The sequence below is a fragment of the Bipolaris victoriae genome (assembly GCF_000527765.1).
Source record: "Bipolaris victoriae FI3 unplaced genomic scaffold scaffold_14, whole genome shotgun sequence".
Taxonomy (NCBI): domain Eukaryota; kingdom Fungi; phylum Ascomycota; class Dothideomycetes; order Pleosporales; family Pleosporaceae; genus Bipolaris; species Bipolaris victoriae.
The window spans coordinates 16,986-39,528 of NW_014575378.1; the positions used below are offsets into that span (position 1 = coordinate 16,986).

The 22,543-nt window shown below is 51.0% G+C and overlaps 8 protein-coding genes across 8 annotated transcripts; 3 read left to right on the top strand and 5 right to left on the bottom strand.

Moving 5' to 3' along the window:
- Window positions 1–3,859: 3,859 nt before the first annotated feature.
- COCVIDRAFT_90288 (hypothetical protein) lies at window positions 3,860–5,644 on the top strand (the record flags this gene model as incomplete). The annotated part of the gene is made up of 1 exon (XM_014704549.1): window positions 3,860–5,644. The coding sequence occupies one exon, from the start codon at window positions 3,860–3,862 to the stop codon at window positions 5,642–5,644; it is 1,785 nt and encodes a 594-aa protein (XP_014560035.1).
- Window positions 5,645–5,767: 123 nt separating this feature from the next.
- On the bottom strand, window positions 5,768–7,344 carry COCVIDRAFT_90080 (hypothetical protein; the record flags this gene model as incomplete). The annotated part of the gene is made up of 3 exons (XM_014704550.1): window positions 5,768–7,059; window positions 7,117–7,213; window positions 7,276–7,344. The coding sequence occupies 3 exons, from the start codon at window positions 7,342–7,344 to the stop codon at window positions 5,768–5,770; spliced, it is 1,458 nt and encodes a 485-aa protein (XP_014560036.1).
- A 598-nt stretch (window positions 7,345–7,942) lies between these two features.
- On the bottom strand, window positions 7,943–8,897 carry COCVIDRAFT_13094 (hypothetical protein; the record flags this gene model as incomplete). Its single annotated transcript, XM_014704494.1, has 2 exons — window positions 7,943–8,790; window positions 8,840–8,897. 2 exons carry the CDS (start codon window positions 8,895–8,897, stop codon window positions 7,943–7,945), a joined length of 906 nt encoding a protein of 301 aa, XP_014559980.1.
- A 928-nt stretch (window positions 8,898–9,825) lies between these two features.
- On the top strand, window positions 9,826–10,689 carry COCVIDRAFT_13095 (hypothetical protein; the record flags this gene model as incomplete). The annotated part of the gene is made up of 2 exons (XM_014704495.1): window positions 9,826–10,069; window positions 10,121–10,689. The coding sequence occupies 2 exons, from the start codon at window positions 9,826–9,828 to the stop codon at window positions 10,687–10,689; spliced, it is 813 nt and encodes a 270-aa protein (XP_014559981.1).
- A 3,970-nt stretch (window positions 10,690–14,659) lies between these two features.
- COCVIDRAFT_34785 (hypothetical protein) lies at window positions 14,660–16,233 on the bottom strand (the record flags this gene model as incomplete). Its single annotated transcript, XM_014704551.1, has 5 exons — window positions 14,660–14,740; window positions 14,849–15,095; window positions 15,221–15,360; window positions 15,675–15,872; window positions 16,174–16,233. The coding sequence occupies 5 exons, from the start codon at window positions 16,231–16,233 to the stop codon at window positions 14,660–14,662; spliced, it is 726 nt and encodes a 241-aa protein (XP_014560037.1).
- Window positions 16,234–17,136: 903 nt separating this feature from the next.
- On the top strand, window positions 17,137–18,222 carry COCVIDRAFT_90329 (hypothetical protein; the record flags this gene model as incomplete). The annotated part of the gene is made up of 1 exon (XM_014704552.1): window positions 17,137–18,222. One exon carries the CDS (start codon window positions 17,137–17,139, stop codon window positions 18,220–18,222), a length of 1,086 nt encoding a protein of 361 aa, XP_014560038.1.
- A 1,269-nt stretch (window positions 18,223–19,491) lies between these two features.
- On the bottom strand, window positions 19,492–21,218 carry COCVIDRAFT_34787 (hypothetical protein; the record flags this gene model as incomplete). The annotated part of the gene is made up of 5 exons (XM_014704553.1): window positions 19,492–19,580; window positions 19,650–20,486; window positions 20,545–20,815; window positions 20,872–21,048; window positions 21,105–21,218. The coding sequence occupies 5 exons, from the start codon at window positions 21,216–21,218 to the stop codon at window positions 19,492–19,494; spliced, it is 1,488 nt and encodes a 495-aa protein (XP_014560039.1).
- A 357-nt stretch (window positions 21,219–21,575) lies between these two features.
- COCVIDRAFT_34788 (hypothetical protein) lies at window positions 21,576–22,016 on the bottom strand (the record flags this gene model as incomplete). Its single annotated transcript, XM_014704554.1, has 3 exons — window positions 21,576–21,611; window positions 21,644–21,789; window positions 21,827–22,016. The coding sequence occupies 3 exons, from the start codon at window positions 22,014–22,016 to the stop codon at window positions 21,576–21,578; spliced, it is 372 nt and encodes a 123-aa protein (XP_014560040.1).
- Between the last annotated feature and the right edge of the window lie 527 nt (window positions 22,017–22,543).

Consider the following 22,543-nt stretch of genomic DNA (forward strand, 5'->3'; position numbering starts at 1 on the left):
TACAACCAATGATGAAATTACGACTGGGATAAGCGGAGTTGCCCCAGACATGTTGAAGTGGATCTCTCTGCAGGCCCTGCAGGGCAATCGCGGTCGGCAACGGAGATCATACTTTTCGCGAACAGTGGGCTCACAAGAGTGAAGGGGTTCGCCTAACATGCAGGAATGGTCGAGATAGGGAAAGGAGCCAGGCCCCGGACTTGTGCCGCTGAGCCTCACCAGGCACCTTTGCCGAGCGAAATCCTTCAAAGTCCAGCCTTACTTGGCGTCTTCCGATGCTTGGAATTCTTTGGAGGGCACTGAGACAGGGTGGGTTATCGTGAACCCATAGCAAAGCCGGAGAGTGTCCCGAAGATAGTGTCTGGTTCCGCGCCCAAGCGGCGGAAGAAGCGACTGGGCATGCACCACCACTAAGTAGGTAATGCAGGCGTTCAGGTTGAGGCCATCCGCACCCGCCCGTGGGCATGTCCATGAATACTTAGTTCTCTCGGCAAAAGGGCTATGGTACGCTTTAGCTGCTTGTGCCACATGGCAATCGGCACTTTCTTCTTGCAAATCGTGTTCGCAACGGTGTCGATCACCTTACATACCTACATGCTACGTCCACCAGGGCCGCACCCCAAATTCTCGACGCCACCCGCTGCTCCACTCTTCCTAGCAGATATGTACAAGCATAAGCATCCCGCAATTTGGCACATGTCAATGTCAATTACATGCGAAATCTCTAGGGGGTGTGAAACAAGGGGATTTACAGAGCCAACTGGTCTATTCCTGGGAAGGCTGAGTGTCAGTCTAGTGTCTCCACGAGGGAGAAAAGTGCCGGGCGCCTCCTACATGACACACGCCACCCCTCCAATATCCTTTGCTAGTTTGTTCTTTCAGCTCTTCTGGTTTCGTTCCAATGACGATAGGCTGCACACGTATTGGCATCCTCTAGCCAAGTTACCGTTTGGGTGCCAATGGCAAACGGTACTAGAACTAGGAGGCATCTCTCCGAACCCAGGACGCCACACCCGAAAATTCTCTACCACTCACATCCATTACATGACACACTCCACGTGTTAGGGGCTCTATTTTCCCGAATTTTTATCCGATGAATCTAGAAACCAGTCGCTTCGAAGTATCAAAATTGTAGAAACCATATATCTTATAGCACAAGGCAAAGCACCCCCCCGGTTGATAGGGCAGTCTTACATACTATACCTGACACGACATTGAAACGAGGCCACGCGACAGGGTGAATTAAGATTTCCAGGACGCTTGCCCCTTTCCTACGGGTCGCATGCATCACGTCCGACCACAGTGGCGGCTGTGACGCAAGTGTTCCAGTCTTTTTAAGGTTGAATGTCGGCCGAACATCGCGACCCAACGTCGTGACTCGCAAGCACAAGCATCACATCCCCGCGTTCATCATTCGTATCCTTACGGCCTCTATGCAGGGTATTTACATGCATTTGATCCACGCATACACATGAATGTAAAATAGCGTATACCTATACGCACACTCAGCCTTGTCGATGGAAGTCAGTGTGTGGGCACACCCACGACAGCTGAAGCTCTTCACCGGAACGAGGCACCTCCGAGAAATATCGGTGATTCCTCTATACCAACGATACATGCGTATAAATTTGAAGATAAGGGACTGGAATAACAACGCAAGGCAATCTCCACATTCCGATTCCTGTCTATGGACACTCCATAGCTACTCCACCGCTACTCCATCTACTCCATGCGCTTGTCTGTCAAGCTACGCCCACAACCCACATTCCGACCTGCCTCTACCTTGGGTTGGTACTCTATCTAGCTTAGTTTTTAGCGCGATGCTTTGGTAGTGATGGAAAGTTCCGCACATAAGCCGGGAAGCGATGACATATTCTCGCACCTCTGCCGGACTACATTCGGGCCTTGGTTGGGCGATCGCTCTGCAAATCGTTCTAAGCGGTTGGTCATCGGCGCCGCGCATCTCTACTAACCACCCACGTGCCAGTGGTCGGCGATCACCACGGTGCGAGCTACGGGAAGGAATGGATTGCTTGTTAGCACATCTTTAAGGGTCGCATTACCATGCAGTGCGCGTCTTTATATCGACACCGCACATCCCCTCGTTGGCTGTATTTCGCTGAATATACAAAGCTGTGTTGTCATTGGTGCGCTTTCCGATGATAGCGTTCGGCATTTTTGATGTATACATATGCAACTGGATCTCTGGAAAAGAAAAAGGTGTTTAGATGCACAGCTTCTCAACCATTCATGAAGGTATTTACTTGTGTCGGCGAGAAGGGACACCGCGATCCAAACATGGCTACTACACATGCTTCCATTGCTCCGCTCGAAATCATTGCCACTGTATTCACTTCCTGGAATCTTTCTTATCCCGATATCAGTTCCAAACTACATATTGTGATCAAGGCGCATCCTCGGCTTCAAAATCTCTGACATTGATCTGCATCTGTCGCCTGATTGTGGCGAAGCGAGATGTTCTCACACACCATGCAAACTCTATTGCGGCGTCACCCGGCCACATGCGAAACAAAGGTTGTATCTTGGAGATCTCGATCATCAGAAACCCCGTCGGCCGAGGGGGGTTTCCTATTCATCTTGAAAACCCAATAACGTGATGGTTTTTTCTTGTTATTTGCATTCTTGATTTCCTATTCCCGTACGACCATTCAATTAACACCGAAACAAACGGCTCCACATCTCATCGACTCATGGGCTTAGAAAACCCCAGGTTGTGTCTAGTGTACACTCGATCGAGCGGGAATAACTTGTTCGCCATACTCCACGTAGTCAACTACATGCCCTCTCATGACTTTCTCAAGCTCTCAGGCGATGTCGAAATGGTCATGAAAAGTAGTGTAGATCTTTACACATAATGACGGCACTCTTCTCGGAGTGGCTATTGGAACCTGCTCTTCTTTCTCGGATACCAATACCATGGAGTTGTGTAATTCTAAGAAGACGGTGGCAGATATTCAATATTCCTTCACATGGGTTTTTTCTAGTTTTGAAAGTAAGTCTGGTCATTCTGAACCACACATATAAAGTACACTTTTTTTTTAAATTGGAAGGCTGAGAGATAGAAACCAGAGGATTTAGTATCCACGAAACCAGGAAGTAAAGTGATAGACGTTCAGCATTGTTACTGGGCCTAGACTTTCGTGTACAGCATCACGTGAATATGCGTTACGTCATCCTTATCGATAATACTAGCGCCTATTGGACATTTTTCGAAAGTGAGAACTTGGGAACGGGCACAACCGTCATCCCTTGAAATGCGACGAAATTGAGTTATTGTTCTCTTATTTTCGCCCATTCGCGACCGTGCCGGCTGATGCTCGGTCTCTGTCGACTCCGATGCCCATCCTACTCCGCTCCACACTTCCAGACGCGCTTTCTCCGAACGCTCCCTCGCGAAATACCGACATACGTTCCACAATGGAATCCGACGATACAAAAACCCACCGGTCTACTTAAGACGCTGAATGGACCTAAGCTTGACTCGGAGGCAGCCCTTGGCGACATAACTCGGACCGCAGAGCTTAAGAAGCTCGCAAATATACAACACTCATTGATCGCTCTGGAAGATGGTCATTCCAAGAACCTATATGCGCTCAGAAGGCTTCACATTATACTACGGTCAGTCAGTGCCACCGATGGCCGTGATGATAGTCTTCGCGCACCCTTGTGGCGGGCATATATGCTATCAAAAGCAATCTATCCTCGAGTTATGACACGTCTCTCGAAAAGAGCCTGGGATCTACTATGGACAACCCAGTCTATTGATTCACCCAATAATCGAAACCGAAAGGCCCACTTGAAGCAGCTTCTTTGTGACATGGAGAAGCTGGGACAGACCATGACTGTTGGGCAGAGGGCCGGATATCTCGAAAGAGTATTTCTTAGTGGCAGGGAAGATTACGCTATCAGCGCATGGGAGCAGGACCATAGTTCGGATCCTGAGAGTGCAACACATGGTCATAGCCCGGAACATTTAGAAATTGGAGCTAAGCTACATGCTTTCTTTGGGAATGTAGATCGCAGCCGATGTATTATGGACGAGCTCTTCCGTCTGTATCCTAGCTGGGACACATCTGTTATGATGGTTGTATTTCGCGCTCACACAAGCTCGGATCTCCAAGAACACCATCATATTGCAAAGCAAATATACGTCAAGATGAGAGAGCAGAAAGGCGACGCCTGCACGACCGAGGACTATGACGCTTGGCTTGTGGGATTTCTGGAGGCTCGCAGTCTGACCGACGCAAAGCAAGTGTTCCAGGACATGGTCAAGGGTGGCTATTTGCTTGTCAGCGGAGCTACTGGTCGAGCCGAGTCAGTCTTGAGGAGATTGCATTTGCTGTATCATCTTGGCACCGACATTTCCAAGATGACTAGTATCGCTCTCAATGCCATCTCAGTTCTCCCGCCTGTCTATCACGGCCATATATTTGGAGATTGGATGAAGTCCGCTGTTGTGGAAAAGGCACCGGAGGCAGCTGCTCAAATCTTGGACGTGATGCTGAAGAGAGGATATCAACCAGAAACTTTTCATTTCAACATGCTGCTTAAAGCTTTGATACGTACAAAGGACACCCCCAATATTCTCAAGGCCGAGAACATCGGATGGCGCATGATTGATGAAGCGTGCAAAGCCCGCGCGAGACACTCATCGGATCCACAGACCGGTAGCATCGACAAGAGGTTTGTCGACCGCGAAACGGGTGTAGGTACTGTACAAGGTGTTCCTGCAGCCAATGTTACTACGTTCGCTCTGATCATGCAACATCACGCTAAGAGCTTGCAATGGGAACATGTTGAGTACCTGACCCGTCAGCTTAGGGAGACGACTGTTGAGCCGAATGCCACTATCATGAACGTCATCATGGACAACAAGTGTCGCCAGGGTGCTTACAGTGAAGCCTGGATGGTTTACAAAGCCCTCACCAACCCACGAGAGGGCAGTAAAGGCGTTTACCCAAATGGTGCAAGTCTCCGTTGTCTTTGGAAAACGCTTCGCCTAGCACTTGGAGATCACGCCACCCGGAATGATCCTACCCTGCCCACTCCTCGCGAGCTATTGAAAGAGACGATATCCTGGCGAATTCTAAGTCGCAGTCGCTACGATGCTGATCGTTTCAGAATGGGTATCGCAGGCGCCGACAAAGGAGCGATAACGTCACTCATCATGCACTGTTTCGGCTACACTCAGGACCTCGCTGGCTCGCTCATTGCCCTGCATGTTCTCCGTCACCACTTTTCCATATTTCCAACCAACAAAGCAGCCCAGATCTTGCAAAAACAAATGGCTTGGGTAGACATGGCGCGCGATTCAGAATCTGTGCGTAGTCAATATTTCCACAGTCGCTCCAACAAGAAGAATATGGAACGTGTTGTGAGAGTATACGATATTCTTTTGGAGCAGCGGTTAGCTAGGATGGATCTGAAGGAAGGAGAGTATGAGAAGTTGACTGAGGAACAGATTGGAGATGTGGGACTGAACCTGTTGAGCGAGTATGTGAGAGTGATGCTCAAGAGGAATTACCCGCCTGAGGTTGTGGAAGCTATGATTGATGCGGCGAGGCGTGCAGTAGGCGTGCCCGACCTGCCTACTGGGGACATAGATGCTTTTGAGGTGGTCTGAATGGGAGTGCTCTGAGGAAGGTTACGAGAGCACTTGATGGGAGCAAATTCGTATCCTTGATCACGTTCAACAAACTTTAGAAATTCCACTCAAACTATTATTATAACAATCATGATCCAAGATCTACAAGCTTACGGGAAAACGATCCCTGAGTCGCTCCCCAAAAATATAAAACAAGATCGGAGCGGGTGCAAGGAGTAAGCTCACGAATGCAAATGTACTGATACCCCAGCCATAGCCCAACTTCTTGAACAGCGCAGGCGCAAGGATGGGAACAATGCCACCGACTACACTGCGGAAAACAGTACCAGCTGCTATCGCGCTTGCAGCGTACTTTTCGAAGCTGTCAATAAAGTAGTTCTGCGTGCTGTTGAGAATCATGACCTGTCCGATGCCATAGAAGAATGTCGCAGCGATAGAGACGAGCCAGTGCGTGTGTTTCTCGACTGCCCAAGCAAACCAGAAGAGAGACATTGGGATAAAGACGGATCCGATGTTAGCCAGCGGCAGGCGGAATTCAGGTCGAGCTTTCTCGTGGTTTTTGGCTGTGAGTGACTTGTACACTGTATCGATGCGTGGGACAAGAAACCATACTGCAAATAGGAAGCCACAGCCTGGTCCGAGATAGAGCAGCCCAACCTGCTCAGTCGAAAACCCGTAGTCATCTTCGTAGATGGGCTGCATATTCGTGTAGATGCTGTACGTAGTGCCGAAGATGAGAGCCTGATATACCGCCATGACAGCAACAATGGGCTGCACAAAAATCTTCGGAGGGCGCTTCAAAGCCTGTGAAATCTTTTCGCGTAGGGGCCGCGCATCCTCGCCTTCATACGAGTACTTCGTGTCATCCCATTCAGCCGTTTGCGCCTCGAACTCTGCCTTCTTGCCGCTCAGAATCATGGGTGCGTACGTTTCGCGGAGGAAAAAGTATCCAGCGAGCGTGTTGATGAAGCAGACGATGGTCATGATCCAAAAGACCCATCTCCAGCCAAGTCGTTGGACGATCAGCCCTCCGAACAGGGGTCCGAGGGTGGGACCTAGAAGGGGACCAAGGAGATACCAGCCAAACACACCCGCTCTTTCGTTGGGCAAAAACATGTCGCTTATGGTGCCGCCGCCATTTGCAATGCCTACGCTACCGAAGAACCCTGTGATGCTTCGTACTGTGATCAAGAAGGCGATGTTGGGCGCAAGTGCGGTGGGAATTTGGAGGAGCGTGAAGATGCAGAAGCATGTGAGATAGATTTTCCTCCGGCCAAACGTCTCAGATAGAGGTGCGAGAATCAAGGGTCCGATGCCTAGCATAACCACGAAGCCAGTCGTCGTGCCGATGACAGCGGTTGTGGAGCAGTTGAGGTCTTTGGCGATTTGTGCAATACCTGGCGTGAACATAGATGAGACCAGGGGACTGAGGACTGGATATATTTGTTAGCCAAAGGATATGCAGGAAGAGGGTAGCTTGGTGTGTGTACTTGACATGAGGGCTATGACAGCCACATTTGCCATTTTCCGGCCTTTGGTCCATTCTCGTGGGTTTTCATCGCTGGGTAAGTCTTCGATACGCAGATGCTATCGCAAATCAGTAAATCTTTCATTTGGTGTATTGAATCACGTGTGCGAAGATGACGTACTGTACAAGGCTGTCCCTCTTCGCTATACCTCTGCTGCAATAGCGGTGCGCGCTCATTTTGTGTAGGCATGATAGTCACAGCATACGGTGGTGTATGGTGTTCCGGACGTGAAGCGCGACTGTGGTTGAGAATAGCATCACGAGCTTCTGAAATCCGGCAGCCACATCCACTGATGTGTCAAGAAAGTAGTCGTCATTGTGGCTAAAGCAATCATGCTGTTTAGCCGCGTTGGGTCGTGTTTGTGGATATCTCATCTTTGGAGCGTCATCGATATCTGCCGGGGGAGATCGGGCGATGCGCGATCGACAAGGTTCGTTTGGCCAATCATGTCAGCTCGCATTCACACCATATACATATCCCACCACAAACTTCGGGCTTCAGTGGCCGTCGCACATTTATTAAGGGCATAGATTTGGGGATTGGTATGATTACTAGAGCTGGAATTGAACCGTGTTGTTTCCATATGTTTATCGTGATGAATTGTGTGTGGTGACTTGTGCGGCCATGCGTTCGATATGTCAAGAAATACTAAACATCACTTTGACTGTCTTGTATGGAGATGAGGCTGAGAAGTTAATTTAATTATATTCAAAAGACCGCTGTGCAATAAGTCTACATCCAAATCATACAATCAGCGCCTTTGTGAGTTTAGGCAACACCTCTACCTCTACGTCGCCGCTCTTGCTTCACTGCTCTTTCTATACTGTACACAAAACTTTACATTATCGTAGTCTTCTCTGAGAACGCGTAGACCCCATCCGTCCCGTAGCCCTCTTATAAGACGACGGCTGCTACCATTCTTGAGCCTCCGTGCTTTGTACACAATGCGGAATCTTGGCACAAGATTGACCAAGGAGGCGGTCATGTAGATTGAGATCTTGTTATCCTGCAGATCTCTCCACCAAGCCTCGCTGGCGCCTTGGATTTCGTAAAGAGGGTCCATATATATCAGTTCTTCGTCATGAAATCCCTCCCAGTCCGCCCGGTCCTGCAAGTCGGCATCTGAAGGTATACATGTGCAATCTTCCTCAATGCCGGTGCCACTCCATTCTCCAGTTTGGGGGTTGAAGAACTGTTCGCAGCAGGTGCATATTCTCTCGTCTGGAGGTGGTCGCCCCATGATATCCTCAAACGGCGCGAAGCTAATACAGAAATAGGGACAGAGTGCGTTCATGCGGAATAGAAGTGTTATATCACGTTGAGAATCTTGGCCGATCTCATATTGCGTTCCAATGGTGAAACGCTCTGGTGCATGCTTGAACTCAGCAATGGTCGGCATGAAGGTCGAGATGAACGACACTGAAGCTTCGAGTCCCATGAGCCGAATGGAAGTGCTTCGCATCCAGAGCGGACGAAACTCAGCCCGAATCTGCCTACAGGTCTGTGTGAGGCCGAAAAACTTCCAGGGACGTGTTGCATATGGCTCTGGGACAGCCTCTCGAACTAGAACGTCGCCTTCTGGTGTGTCCGGTGTTCCGGCAGTGATGGCGAACTCGTATATGAAATTTCGGATCTCTTTGATATAGTCAGTAAGAACCGCTAATGTCTTGATGAGGGTGCCTACCTGCAGAGTGTGCAAGGAAGTCGTAAAAGCTTTGGACGTTCCTTGTTGTTGGTGTCATCTTGCTGGTGATGCGTAGTGATTGTAAGCTGATCTTTTGATATCGAAAAGTAGACGCACTGTGAGCTCAGAAGCATGGGCACAGTGTCAAGAATATATATGTGAGTGGGAGTGTACCAAGGTGGCCGGTCAGGTGACAGGTCAGTGAATGATATACGCCTAGCTACCTTTCACCAAGTTGCATGGGTCTCAGTGTGCGCCTCTCAGTGGTTGCCTGTCTAACATACAGTATGACGTGAAATTAACAGATAGCCACGAAATATTTTACGGGAATATACCAAATCGTGAACTGAAAAAGGGCGAGTGAGACTCTAGCGCAATCTCTTTCGAGCTTGCAACTGCAATGGAGTGAAACACGTGCACATCGTAAATTGTAGGTGAAGGGGTGTAAGTGAAGGAAAGGGTCGTGATCCAGCTGATTTATGGGTTTTGAAATCAAGGTAACGCCAGCATACATAGTAGTTACGGCAATATAAAATCGAACATCTACACAGAAGTAGTGCCAATGCCCAACAAATGTCCGCGCGGTGGCTGACAAACGGAGTCTGGTTGCTACAGGCTGGTTGCGATATCCGCACAACAAGAGAGTTGTCTGAGCCCGTAGACTGTCAAGCCTGACAAGGAGTCATGACGTGGAAGACATGACGAGAAGTTTGGGTGTCCCTTCCTCTCACTGTGGATCGCTTGACGTCCACTCCTTCCCAATGAGCGTAGAGTAATTTTGTAAGCTGCACGTGAAAACAAACACTGCCCCTAGCACCTGAATACACTCCTTCACTTTGAATTTGGACCACAATTAGTCTTCTCATTGTTTACAATCACATGTTAATTGATTGATAGCCACAATTACCAATCAGAGGCACAGCGCGGGATCTCGCGCCTCAAACCTCTACCAGGACCTCCACACAAGCCGCTAGCAGCTCCGTCATATGGAATACTATAAATGCCCGGTCGAAGATCTATGGCGAGAGGTAAATCGGCGCAAGCTGGGACTGCCCTTGAGACCCCGGGACGAGCTGAGCGAGGCTTTGGCGAACGACGACGAGCGAAGAGGATCCGAAGCAACGACGGTGGAAACCATAATCCAAGGCGGCTTCATTCCCAAAAACGTCAATCTGGGGCACACAGCCGAGTTTGGATCGACAGTCGTGGCCAACCAACTCGTCGACGAAAGTACATACAACCAGTACCATATGTGGAGACAACGAGACTGATGAGGGCTAGAAATCATCTACTGGACCATGAATACTTTCTTCCCGACCATCCAGCTCTTTTTCGAGTCCGGCCGTTCTTGTACCATCGACGGCGGCCAGCTGCCGGACGCAAGAATAGGTCTAGATTCGGCTCTTCAATTCCAGTTGACAGATTGTGCACACGAAGAGGATGGTCGTGTTACCAATTCCCTTCTCCCTACAACATACTCAGGGCCTGGAACTGGCATGGCTATCAAGGAAGTAGTCATCGCCCAACGAACCAGCATCGCGCTGCAGCCGATACACCCAGAAGACGCCAAGCGGTGGACAGAGCTAGATCGCCCTCACACGAGGATCGCAACGGAAACGCATACGGTTGTTGGAATAAGATTGAGGGGTATGGATAGGCTGGCCTACATATGGGCGAAAGTTAAAAATGCTCCGGCAACACGAGTTTGGAGCGACGTCAGGATAGCTGGGTTGCGAAACGATGTGCCAGTACCAAATGTATGGCAGCCAGAACGTCCTATAAAGCCAGGAGCTGAGAAAACCGTGGTAGTCAAAAACAGCCTGATTACGCGCAATTCTGGAGCGGCCTAGGCAGAGCCTCGTTGCGGGTGGATGCTCAGAAACACCTGGGCATCGGATATATCCCTTTCACGATGTGGCGAGCGGTTTGGGTGATAAGGTTAAGGTGAGCAAGTTCGTTCAATTAAGGGACTGATACAAGTCTGTAACTAACGTGACAGTGATATTGGAAGTGGTTCTCGGGAAACCCAGCAACACTGGAGCGATGAGTTGTTGACTTGGGTATGGATTTTACAACGTGCTACTTGCTGGCAAAAGCACGAGTGTGTACTCTGTAAATGGTTGGATAGCATCAATATAACCATTGCTATAGCTTGACGCCGCAAAGTCCACTTGGTGACTCGGCCGATGGAAGTGCATAAGAAGGCTTCAAGACTACTAGCAGCGACGAATGCTTTCTGGGACAGGGACTGAGTGTTCCACAACCAGACAACATACTCTTCACCACACCGACAAGTTAATCAACAACCCAGCATCAATCCAGCTAAGACCCATTAGCTGACATGGGAAAAAGCGCAATTCCCTCCCAAAAAAAACACCGAACACTCCTTATACCATCACTCCGACCCGTCAAGTCACAAACAAGGAAATTACCAAACAACCCCCAAACGGTCCGATAATCACCAAGCCCGTCACTTCCACGCCGATGCACCCCATTTGCTCAGCCGTAAACCCACCTAAGCACATCATCACCGCTTACCTCGGATCAAGACGGGGAAGTAACCCGCAAGCCAACTACACAAGATGGGATTGCCCGCGCCAATCCTGGTAAACAACCCAGTCGGACAACACATGTCCCTCGACCATGACGCCTACTTACGCGTCGTTTGCGCCCTTTTTCTTACCTCCCCAATAATAAACGAGAAAAAAAGGCTGTGTACAATGTCCAGCTTACGCATCACCATCTCTTCCATACCGGCATCAAGCCATCCTATTCCTCAGTTTAAAAAAAACCCCTCCATACATGCTATACCTTCCCAGATAACCACCCCACGTGACATCTTCAACCGCCAAACCCCCACGCCCAAGCCGTCTAAAAAAACACAACCACATGACGTCCAAGCCCAAATATCTAAAACTCCGACCCAACCTAACCTCCCTCTGTACCCCTGCACCCATCCAAAAAAAAGCTCAAGCAAGAAAACTCCCAACACAACAGTAACAACTCCCGATCAGAACATCCGACTCACAATCGCAGTGAAGCAAGCCAACGGTCCAACTTCGGCGCGTTGCCAGAAAAATAGCAGGATAACCCGTACCGAATGTAACGGAATTAACCCCCACGTTTGCGTCAAGCGCGGGTGTGGGGGGTGAAATGGAAACAAGGTTGAGCGACGCAACCAAAAAAAAACGTTTGCGCTGGCTTTGGGGTGGGACTGGGGACTAGGGGGTAGTTGGCGGGGAAGGGCGGAAGGTATATGTAAGGGGGGGGAGGTTTGACGAGGGGGGTCTTCCGGGTTCCGGTCGGTGAGATGATGGTGAGGTTGGAGGTGGCGGTGTGGTTGGGGTGGGATGACGAGGGTTGCGTGGATGGTCGAGGGATTGGAGGGGTTGTGTGCGATGGGCATGGTGTCCATTCTCAACATGGCCTTTTTGTCGTTAGTATGTAGTTTGGTGAGCCGGGTTGAGTGGTGAGTATGCTTCGATTGCTCGTGTAGTTAGTCTAGGGACATAGATGCGTATTTTAAAATATGTGAATGACAACACTGCAGTTATTTTAGTTAACAAAAAGATGAAGTGTATTGAGTTTTTCCCAAAAGAGTAGTGCGAGTTTAGAGCCTCATTCGGAGTCTAAATGCTCGCGATGACGCAGATGTCAAACCATAATTTCTGCAAGGTTGTGAGTTCATGGGCAACGCCTACAATGCCTCAAGTCCAATCTTCCTTCATTAGGTAATGCATCCTGCAACTCCAACACATGATACTCACAAATCAAGTTCTCGCACATGTCCTTTTCAATGCAGTCGTCTAGCTTACCTGTGTTTTCGCATTTGCCGCGATTTACTATCAGTCGACCAAATAAACCGCAACATGTCATGTATGTACTTGGACGTAAAAGGCGATTGCCAAGAGCTGGGGAAGTGCATACCGTTCAGAGAAGCAATGTGCTTTGCCGAGCTGGTTGGTTTGTAATAGTGGAGAGCGAGATTGGTGGAAGATCTGCACTGCCTTTTCGGACCGAGGTTTGGTAACATGTGCACGCTACATGGACTACATAAACGGCTGAGCGCAAGGGTCTGGCGAGGGGCATGCGACTAGAACCCCAGACGGGAAGAGTTTTTCGACATGTGGAGGTCTTCAAAACTTGGTTTGGCGTGTTGTTCGTGTCGAAATACCGAAAGAGGGATGGCTGTGATAGGGAATTGTGATTGACGCAGACGCGAACTGGACGACTGCTGAGAAGCAGTGTGCTTACTCCAAATAAATTGAAGTAAATTGATAGTATGTTGCGCAGTTACATTGAATGTATTGTTTCCGCCTTACCCGAACTATACCCGTCAAGCGCGGATAACTTCCTTCAAACCGACAATGCCGTTTTTGTACACACATAGGCTGTCTGGCAAGATCGAGTAGTATTCCCGTGCTCGCAGGTATGCCTGGTGATTCTTCGCAATGGGGTAAGACTATACGATCTGTTGAGGATCCATGATGCGTATGTGCTATACTTGGCGCAGACCGCAGACATGCGCCATATACGCGCAGCCACTGACGCCGATGGCACCAATATGGCCCGATACGACTACACTCCGGATTTGCCGCCAGAGTTGAGTAATGATATGGATCTGTGGCTTACGCGCAAGCGCTGCCCAGCAAATAACTAGGATAGACATGGTGTTTTTGGATTGTCATGGATCGATGGATTCGAAAGCTTGGCCCATACGTAGGATCCTTGCAGATACTCGCTTGCATGGGTGGGTTTGTGAAAAATCTTGACTCTAGCGTCTATCGACTGTCTGTGGCTAGACGTCAACCCTCAGTCTGTAGGAATGCATTTGGAGATGCCAACACTTGATCTACGTATTAGGGCTGCCCGGCAACTGGATGTTCCGACATCCGTAGAGAGGGGCTATTGCATTCGAGATTTTAATGGACCTATCCTATGCGAATTCGCATAGTTGTCCAAAGACGTGCAGAGCAGCAGTTTCAACATCGAGAGACACTAGCCAATTGTTGCATGGGGTTGTTTGTCTCCAATTTTGACCCCTGCTCAGGCTGCCCATCGTAATGTCAATCCATCCTATAGCATATCACTTACTCAATGATCTGCAAGGCCCAGATGCTAATACGAATTTCTCAACAATGGGACAGCCATTGATCGTGTCAGCAATATCATTCAGCTCCAACTGCGGTCTATGATTGAAATGTTGGGAGAGGCAACAACAGACGGGTAGAGATGACCCGAGCCTGAGGTCGGGGGAAGAGCGTGGGTATAGGCGACATCCCACGCCGAGACAGTGGAGAGGATCCCGTCCGATCAGCTTGGCTGAGATATGTTGAGGCTCCTTGCTAAACGGAATTGGCGTGGCAAACAAGCAGCGGCCGCAACTGCCGTTCTCCCTAATGCAGACGTTGAATGGCAATCGACCCCCACGAACAGCCATGACAAATGATCGGCAAACTACAGGTAAAGCAAAAAAGGGGGGGCGAAGACTTGAACACCAGTACCTGTAGCTGGTGTTGCCAGCCAAGGCCAGACCGAGTTTGCGATGTGCGTGTGCGCTTGGAATACCTGTGCTTGTCCTCTGTCGCTTACGCTTGCAGTATGTATAGAGGCAGTATCGGTGTGTGTGTGTGTGGCTGGCCGTGACAGATGGAAACGAGACCATGTCATGGTGACGAGTGTCAGAAATGTTTTCCGCAAAAGCATGTGCGAATGCCGTCGGCTGGGCAAGTCGCCGATGGATGTGGACATGGACGGCGGTCTGGCTTCGCAGGGTTGCATGTGCCCCGCATGATCCAAGGTGATGCCTGACCCTTATCCTCACCCCTCTTTATCGCTATTCCCGGCGTGAGACGGGCTGTTGTCGGGTGGGGAGCGGTGACTTTTTGATATGCTTGCTGGCTCATGGTGATTGATGGTGTCCGTCAGTAGCATATAGTGTTTGCGGTGAAGAAAGAAGCAAAGTAGTGCTGTTCAAAGGGGTCTCGTGATGGGTTTTGGCCAGCACACAAAGACGGAACTTGGGCAGCATCCAAGACGGCCATTCCCGGGGTGACATGCATATCTCAGGGCGTCAATGCATGGAATGGCGGTACACGAGGACAAGAGCAATGGCATGGAAAGCTTGGGGAGGCTATGCGAGTCAGAAGGCTGGTGCGGCGACGAGTTCAACGTGTGCGGCGAGTGTTCGAACGTGGTAAGAAGGCGGGGAACCAGGATCGCCAAAATGTGGGGTAATAGCGTCGGTCTTTGCTGGCTGCATCGCATCGCTCCAGGCTTCGGGGCTCGGATGGCGCTCCGAGCGAGGCTGTGCATTCTGGATGGCAGACGTTGGTCATGGGTGGTTTTGCCAGTCTTGGTCGTCTTTGTACTTGGACCGACTCGGACTTGTTCTGGGTCAAGAGACCACGTATATAGACTAGGTAAGAGCTAGCATACTTACATCCAGCTGGCGATGCAGTGGGTATAGACTTTCCAATCATCGTGCCACCATGACGGCGTCGCCGGGGTGCATGACATGTCTGTGGCAGCGCATGTTGATGAATGTTACCGCTCGCTGGACATGCGCAAGACAAAGAAGCTGCCTCCGTAGAGTAGAGTGGTATCGCCGACCCAGGAGAGTTTGGCGGGATGATTCGGAGACGGACTTTTCTGGGGCGAAGTTGATTGCCATTGTCGGGGTAAGCGACTGCGTGGGGGGGAGCCAGCGATACACCGGTTCACAGTCCACGGCGGAGGATCAGGTACCACGAGGAGGCGTCTCACCCACCCCCGTATCGTTTTGATATTGCAGAAAAAAAGCAAGGTTGGGGCCATGTCGACGGACCCTGCTCACCGCCGTCATGATGCCAAAGTCAGTTTGGACGGGGCATGTCGAGTAGGATAGTCTGCTCGCTCGGCACCTTTCCCCGCGCTCTGCCCCCTTGTTGATATGTCGACATACGCGTGTATTGACATGGTGCAAACACGTTTGCTGCCACAATTGGCCTAGATGGCTAGGTACACGATTCAATGGCGGTGATAGGACATGGATCTAGCGGTGCTGGCGGGCGAATGCGCAGTATGGAAACGTGTGTTGGAGAGCCTCAGAGGGGAGACGCTCGGGCCTGGGCCCCCCCGCCACCAGAGAGTAATGGGCGTGGGGGTTCTCCCGACTCCAATCGATCGTCATCTTGGCCAGGCTCTGCAACAACGAGGCACATGTTTGATACACACGTACGTATGTGTGTGTGCCTCCACTATTTTCGGCAGGTTTCGAGGCCATGTCATGGTCGCATGGGGATTACGGCCGCCGGACTGGTGCCGCATGGTCTGGTGACAAGAGCCTGCTTCACACGGCCTGCCACGTCTTGCAGCGTTGCTGGACAATCCTTCGTCCCCCTTGGCCTTTGCATCTGCTCTGCTGCAACTCCGAGCAAAAGGCCCGCCAAACTCTAGCGGCGGCTGGGGCGACTGGGCCTGGGGGGGGGACGAGGAGGAGGAGGAGCATCACCAGATGGTGTGAGGACAAGGACCCGCCGCACCCATTTACACCGGACGGCCACGATTCCCCCACCCCCACACTACCACGCCCGAACGGTATCCATCGACGCTCCTCTGATTCCGCCAACCCTTCGCATGGGGCCAGCAGTGGCGCCCGCCAGCCTATCACCAGACCCCAATGGACCCTCAGAGATCGTCACAAGGCGCTGCTCCCCCTTGCCCTGGCCCTTGCCCTTGGCCTTTTTTTCACATCCGGCCACGATCCGACCATCACAGCCTCCCCACCCCTGCCCTCCTGTTACTGCACGAGCGAAAAGAAACAAACGCCGCTCCAATCAGTAAGACGCCCCGTCTTCATTAGACCCGTTCAAGCCACCCAGCAAACTAAGGCCCAGCCAGCGGTGCCTGGCATCGGCTACGTGCAGGCCAGGACTGCCTCGGACAGGCTGCGCTTGTCACCGCCCCTTTGCCCTTCACCCCCAAGTGCCGGCTCATCCCTCTCGGACACGCTCGTTACTCGTTACCCTGAAATGCCTGCAGTCGCTAGCTCTCCTGACAAAGCCCGTCAGCTGGACCCCCACGCTCCTCGTTGCCCTTGGGAGAGGGTGCCAGGCCAGGTCCGGCGTTTGCAAACATTTAAGTACCTGCGCTATCTGGCTTCTTGACCAAACATCCATCCACCATTGACGTATTCGTCTCATTTTTCCTTTTCAGCGTACCGCTAGTTCTTTGCCAAAAAGTCTCGCTTCTCTTTACAAGCCTTTGCTAGTATAAAAGCCTACTTTCTTCTCCACACTCTCAAAAAAACTTATATCATGTCACCACACCACGACGCCCCTTCTCCTGCCAACAGCTTCACTCAAGATTCGGGTTTCCACCATCCTGTGCAATCTGTCTACCTGGCTGACCGCTACAACGACATCGACACCAACTCCATGACTTCTGCTGACGTTGGTATCCGGCGGGCGCTGGTCCCTGGCATCTACGTTCCTACCGTAGCATTCTTCGACCCAGCTACGGACAATGTAGATGTCGAAACGGTAGCTAGCCACGCAGTCCGTCTGGCAAAAGCTGGTGTTGCTGGCATCACCACCCAAGGATCCAATGGCGAGGCTGTCCACCTGTCGCACAAGGAGCGTGACCTCATCACAAATACTACCCGCAAGGCTCTCGACGACGCAGGTTTTGGCTACATGCCCATCATTGTCGGCTGTGGCGCCCAGTCTACTCGCGAAGCCATCGAACTCTGTGAAGAGGCAGCCTCGGCTGGCGGAGACTATGCCTTGGTACTGCCACCAGCCTACTACCAGGGCCTGTTTTCCAAGGACACTGTCAAGGAATTCTTCAACGATGTAGCCACTGCGTCTCCTATCCCCATTCTCATCTACAACTACCCAGGCGCCGTTTCGGGTCTTGATCTCAACTCGGACGTCATCATCGAGTTGGCCCAGCATCCCAACATTGTCGGCTGCAAGCTGACCTGCGGCAACACTGGAAAGCTCAACCGCATTGCGTCAGCAACACGTGCAGCCACTGTCTCCGACCCAGGCTCCGGCTTCATGTGCATGGGCGGATCCGTCGATTTCACTCTCCAGACACTAATCGGAGGTGGATCCGGCATCATCGGCGGCATGGCCAACATTGCCCCCAAGACGTGCGTCAAGCTAGTTGAACTGTTCGAGTCTGGCCACCTCGCCGAAGCACGCAAGCTCCAGGCTGTCGTGGCTAGGGGTGACTGGGCTGCCATCCAAGGAGGCATCATCGGCACCAAAGCTGGTCTCATGGCTCACTACGGCTACGGTGGTTACGCTCGCAAGCCTCTGCCCAGGCCCTCCAAGGAGGAAACCCGCAAGTGGCGAGACGCCTTTGAGGAACTCGTCCAAACGGAGAACTCCTTATAGGAGAGTGTTTTTTTCTTCGTTGTTCCGTCACGTCTCTTAACGACCCATGTTCTTTTTTACAGTCCTGCCCCCTGTTCTGCATAGGAATCTGGCGCTGAAGATTACTAGTATTTACAAAGCTTGTAATGGCGTTTTCTTTTTTTCTCTACATTTCTCATTATCTTCTTTGTCGTTTTCCTTACTGGAATCTGGAAAGCTTTGAAAAGCAAAAACGCGGATTTTTTTTACGTCTTTTGTTTGCCAAAAAGAAAAACTTGAGGTTTTCCATTTTTTTCCATTTGGTCTGCTTTTGCAACCGATTTTTTCGCATAGCAAGTTGGGGTTGGGGCGGTTCATCTGTCGTTAGCGATTTATCCATTTCTTAGCAAAACAAGATGCATTCTTAACAATGCCTCCCCAAAGAAGGAATTTTCATGAATTAAAAACATAAAAATCGTACTTACTACTGCCTGCTTGGGTGATGACTTGTCCCGTGGTTACTCGTGCTCGCCAAACTTGGGGAGATACCTTCCGTCCTGGCAGTTTCCGCATACATACATACATACATACTATTCGCAAATAGGAAATTCCCCAATCGGAACGGCCGGGGCCATAAAGAGAGGCATACATAACTCACCACACCATGACAACGACTATTTCTGCACCTAAGAAGATAAGGAATGCAAGGGAAAACTGTGAGCCCCGCTTGCTGACAGTTCTAGATTTGTGTTTGTGTACAATAGTACACCTCTTTTCCCCTTGCGCCCGAGACAGAGAGGGGGGAGGGGGGCGCAAAGTATACACGCTACCACACAAAAGCCGCGCTAGGCAATGAATGTGTAGTAAGTAGTTTCCGCCGTACATATTTAGAGAGAAAAAACGGTATACTTGCTAGCCCTTGTTTCGGACGAGAAGGGGGGGTCTCAGATGTAACTATGCAACTGCGAGTTTAATTCCTAGCGTTGCAGATTGAATGCCGATCACTACGTAGTTTAGTTCGTGAGTTGGGCGTGTGGCAGCATTTTACTCGTTGTTCGGCAAGCTGAACTTCTTTGTGTAACTTCAAAGACTGTGAGAGATTTCCCAAATGGAAAAAAAAGGGGGGAGGGGAGGGGGCAGGAGGAAGAGGTGGTCGGAGATGTTCATATTTTGTGAACAAGGGTATATGTATGTACATGAAAACTGAAAAACAACGCTCGTCATATCATCACCCCTTGCGACTTTTTCATCAAAGGGGAAAAAAAAAGATGAGCTAGTACGCTCGATGATGCCCACACTCATTAAAGTCGTTTATCGGGACTTGCCACCGTGACCGCGACCGCGCCTAGCACCACGGCCCTTGTTAAGCTTGACGGTGAAAGCGCCGCGCTCAATAGTATCTGTGGAGAAATTCTCGTCAGCATTCCAATTTTTTCTTCGTACATTCTCGAGTCCAGGGTAAAACTTACTAACGAGCACGTATCCCGAGGGAAACAAAAAGTGTGACCAAGTACCCACAAACGCAACGGTACCACCAGCAGCATCATCCTCGGGGTAGATATCAAAGAAGCCCTCGACGGTAACGCCCTTGCCGGTAGGATCCTTGCTTACAGACTTGACGTCGTGGACCCAGAGACCCGCGCCGTAGTTACTCTGGTACGCAAGGCCATCTACAATGTACAGGTTGTGATCGATAGCCTTGTGGTCAGTCGCAAAAAAGGTTCCGGTCGCCTTGGGGTTACGGAGATCGGTCAAGTCGATAATGTGGGTGACTGGGCGGCCCGAAGCAGCAGGGCCCGCGGCGTTGACTTCGTCGAGCTCGTCGTTCATGAGCACGTACTGGTGCCAGTTGCTCTCGGTCCACCAGCCCTGGTGGCAATAGGACGCACCGGGGTACGAGAGGGTGGATAGGATCTCTGAGGCTGGGTTTCCGTTCTTGAACGTCGAATCATACACGGTAATTGTGTCTTCGTTGTAGCCTATGCAGATGTTGCGGCCGCGGAAACTGCGGTCGGGGCCGTTGTACTTTACGCACTGGGCGTCGTGGACGTAGCCGTCGCTGCTTGCACAGCCGGGGGAGGTGGGCTTGCTGGGGTTGGAGAGGTCGATGTACTTGAGGCCCGACTTGCAGGTTTCGTTGCGGGGCTGGGCGCCGACGGCGAGGATGGAGTCGTGGTCCCAGTCTACGACGACGTTGTGCGTGCGGCCGATGGGGAGGTCGGAGAAGAGGCCGACGAGGTCGGTCTTGGGGTCGAAGGTCTTGGGGGAGGCGGGGTCCACAGTCAGAAGCTTCTTCATGTCGAAGACTGTCACGTGTTAGTCATATGCTATGTATGTAAAACGAGTGACTTTTCTTGAACTTACTCTGAACGTTGTGGCCAACAGCCTCAGAGCCGATAATGACCCAGTCGTTCAGAACACGGATCTCGCGCCATCGCGAACCCTCGCTCTGAGCGGGGAGACGACCAAGGTACACCATCTGGCCGTTCTTGAGAACCTCGACAAAGGCGGCGCCAGAGAACTGGCCGACAATGCCAAACTCGCGGCCGTTGGCGGCAGTCCAGCCCCAGGACGAGGATCCGCGGCCTTCTGGGCCACCCATGTCGGCATGGCTGATGAAGTCGTAGAGGTCCATCTAGTTTCTTGTAAGTACGAGAATTACTTGCTTAATCGAGTTGCAGGTCTACTGACGTTCTTGCAGCGGTAGGTCTGGTTGGCGTTTCCTGGCTCAGCGATAGCGAGGCCATCCTTGCAAGGGATGCGGGCGTCGTTCTTTCCCGGTGCCCATGCTCCCTTCTTCAAGGTAGAGAAAGAGTCCCACTGAGTGGGATCTTGCTTGCCCTCTGCCACATCGCGCTCCCATTGATCCTTTGAGACATGTTAGAATAGTGAAAACAACAAAAAGCAGTCTATAGAAAACGTACATTCTTCAGCTTCATCAACTTCTGATGAACCTGTCCAGAGGCATACTCCGACTTGGAGTAAAAGGCAGCCTGGACCGCAACAGGAAGCGCCAATGCAGCAACTGAGAACTTCATCTTGGCTACTTTGCGAGTGTGTGGAGTGCAATTGAGCTGGAATGAGCAAGTTTTCTACATAGGACTCTATGGATATATATAAAAGCCTGGTGCCCATAGAACACTCTGCAATGCTCCTATGAGCCCGCCCATCGTATTGCCACAATTCAACCGCCATACTACGTTAATGTCTTGGTAAATTGATGTCAGTCTGGGCATAATTTGGCAATCATGCTTCATGCGGAAGGTGGAAAACGGTCACGTGACTGTTATCCGGCAACGATATAGCAGGGCTTCTTCTGTGGTCCTACTGATCCATGGTCATGTAGCCGTCTCGAAGCGATGCTAACTGTTTCCAGAAGGTGATTCGTCAAGGTTCTAACTGGACGGTGTTTCGCCAAGCAGAAAAACAACCTGGATACTATTACGGCGAACCCGAATCTCACCTGGAGCGCGTTTGCTGGACTGCCCGGCACAAAGTCCGTCTGGGTTCGGCCTGCAATTCGGCCTTGGCCAGTATTACGAGCAACGCCAGCCGTGAGCGCCATAGGGGAAAGAGCACCTTTGGGGAAGGTGATGATACCCAGATGTTCTGTGTAGTGCGCGCGCGCTGGCTTTGAGCTCCGGACTCTCGGAAGTTTGGCACACCTGACTCGAGAACATCGCATTAGCCCGTCGTCCAAGAGTTTCTTCCCGTCGCTCGGCATGGAGGTTATTACGAGGTGCTGGGATGAAAGCGGCCGAAACCAGGTTGAAGGGAGATAACGCGATGGAGTGAAGATACAGAACTGGAATGTGCAAGCTGCAGTCTCTCGGCATTGAGCATTGGCATGCGCTTGCAGACGTTCCCACGGCCTGTATACTACGTCAATAAGGATAGGACCCAAGGTATTGTCAACAGGTTTGTGCGCTTATACAGAGACGATGTGTTTCTACGGCCGTTCGAGAAGGCCAGTGGTTTAGCGCCGCGGCATTCAATGCGGTACTACTTTAGTCGACCCGATCTCGTGCAAATGGTATCATACCTGTACGTGCATACCCCTAACGAAATTTGAATGTCTGTAGAGCGTCGAAAAGGAAGATGGAATAAAAAGCAGTAGAGTCGACAGAGAAGACGAAATAAGGATATGACATCCATCAAGACAAGATTGCCGGCTGTATCCCGCATTGCCGTGCTGACACTTGGCACAACCACGGCTCAAGCACGGCTCAAGCACGGCACGTGAGTATCTCACCATTCGCACGCATGTACATGTCAACAGAAGCAGCAAGTTTGGCGCTCTTCTCACCGGCTGTCGGGGACAAACAGGCGTTGTTTGGGAGAGTAGCAAACCGCCATCTAGTTG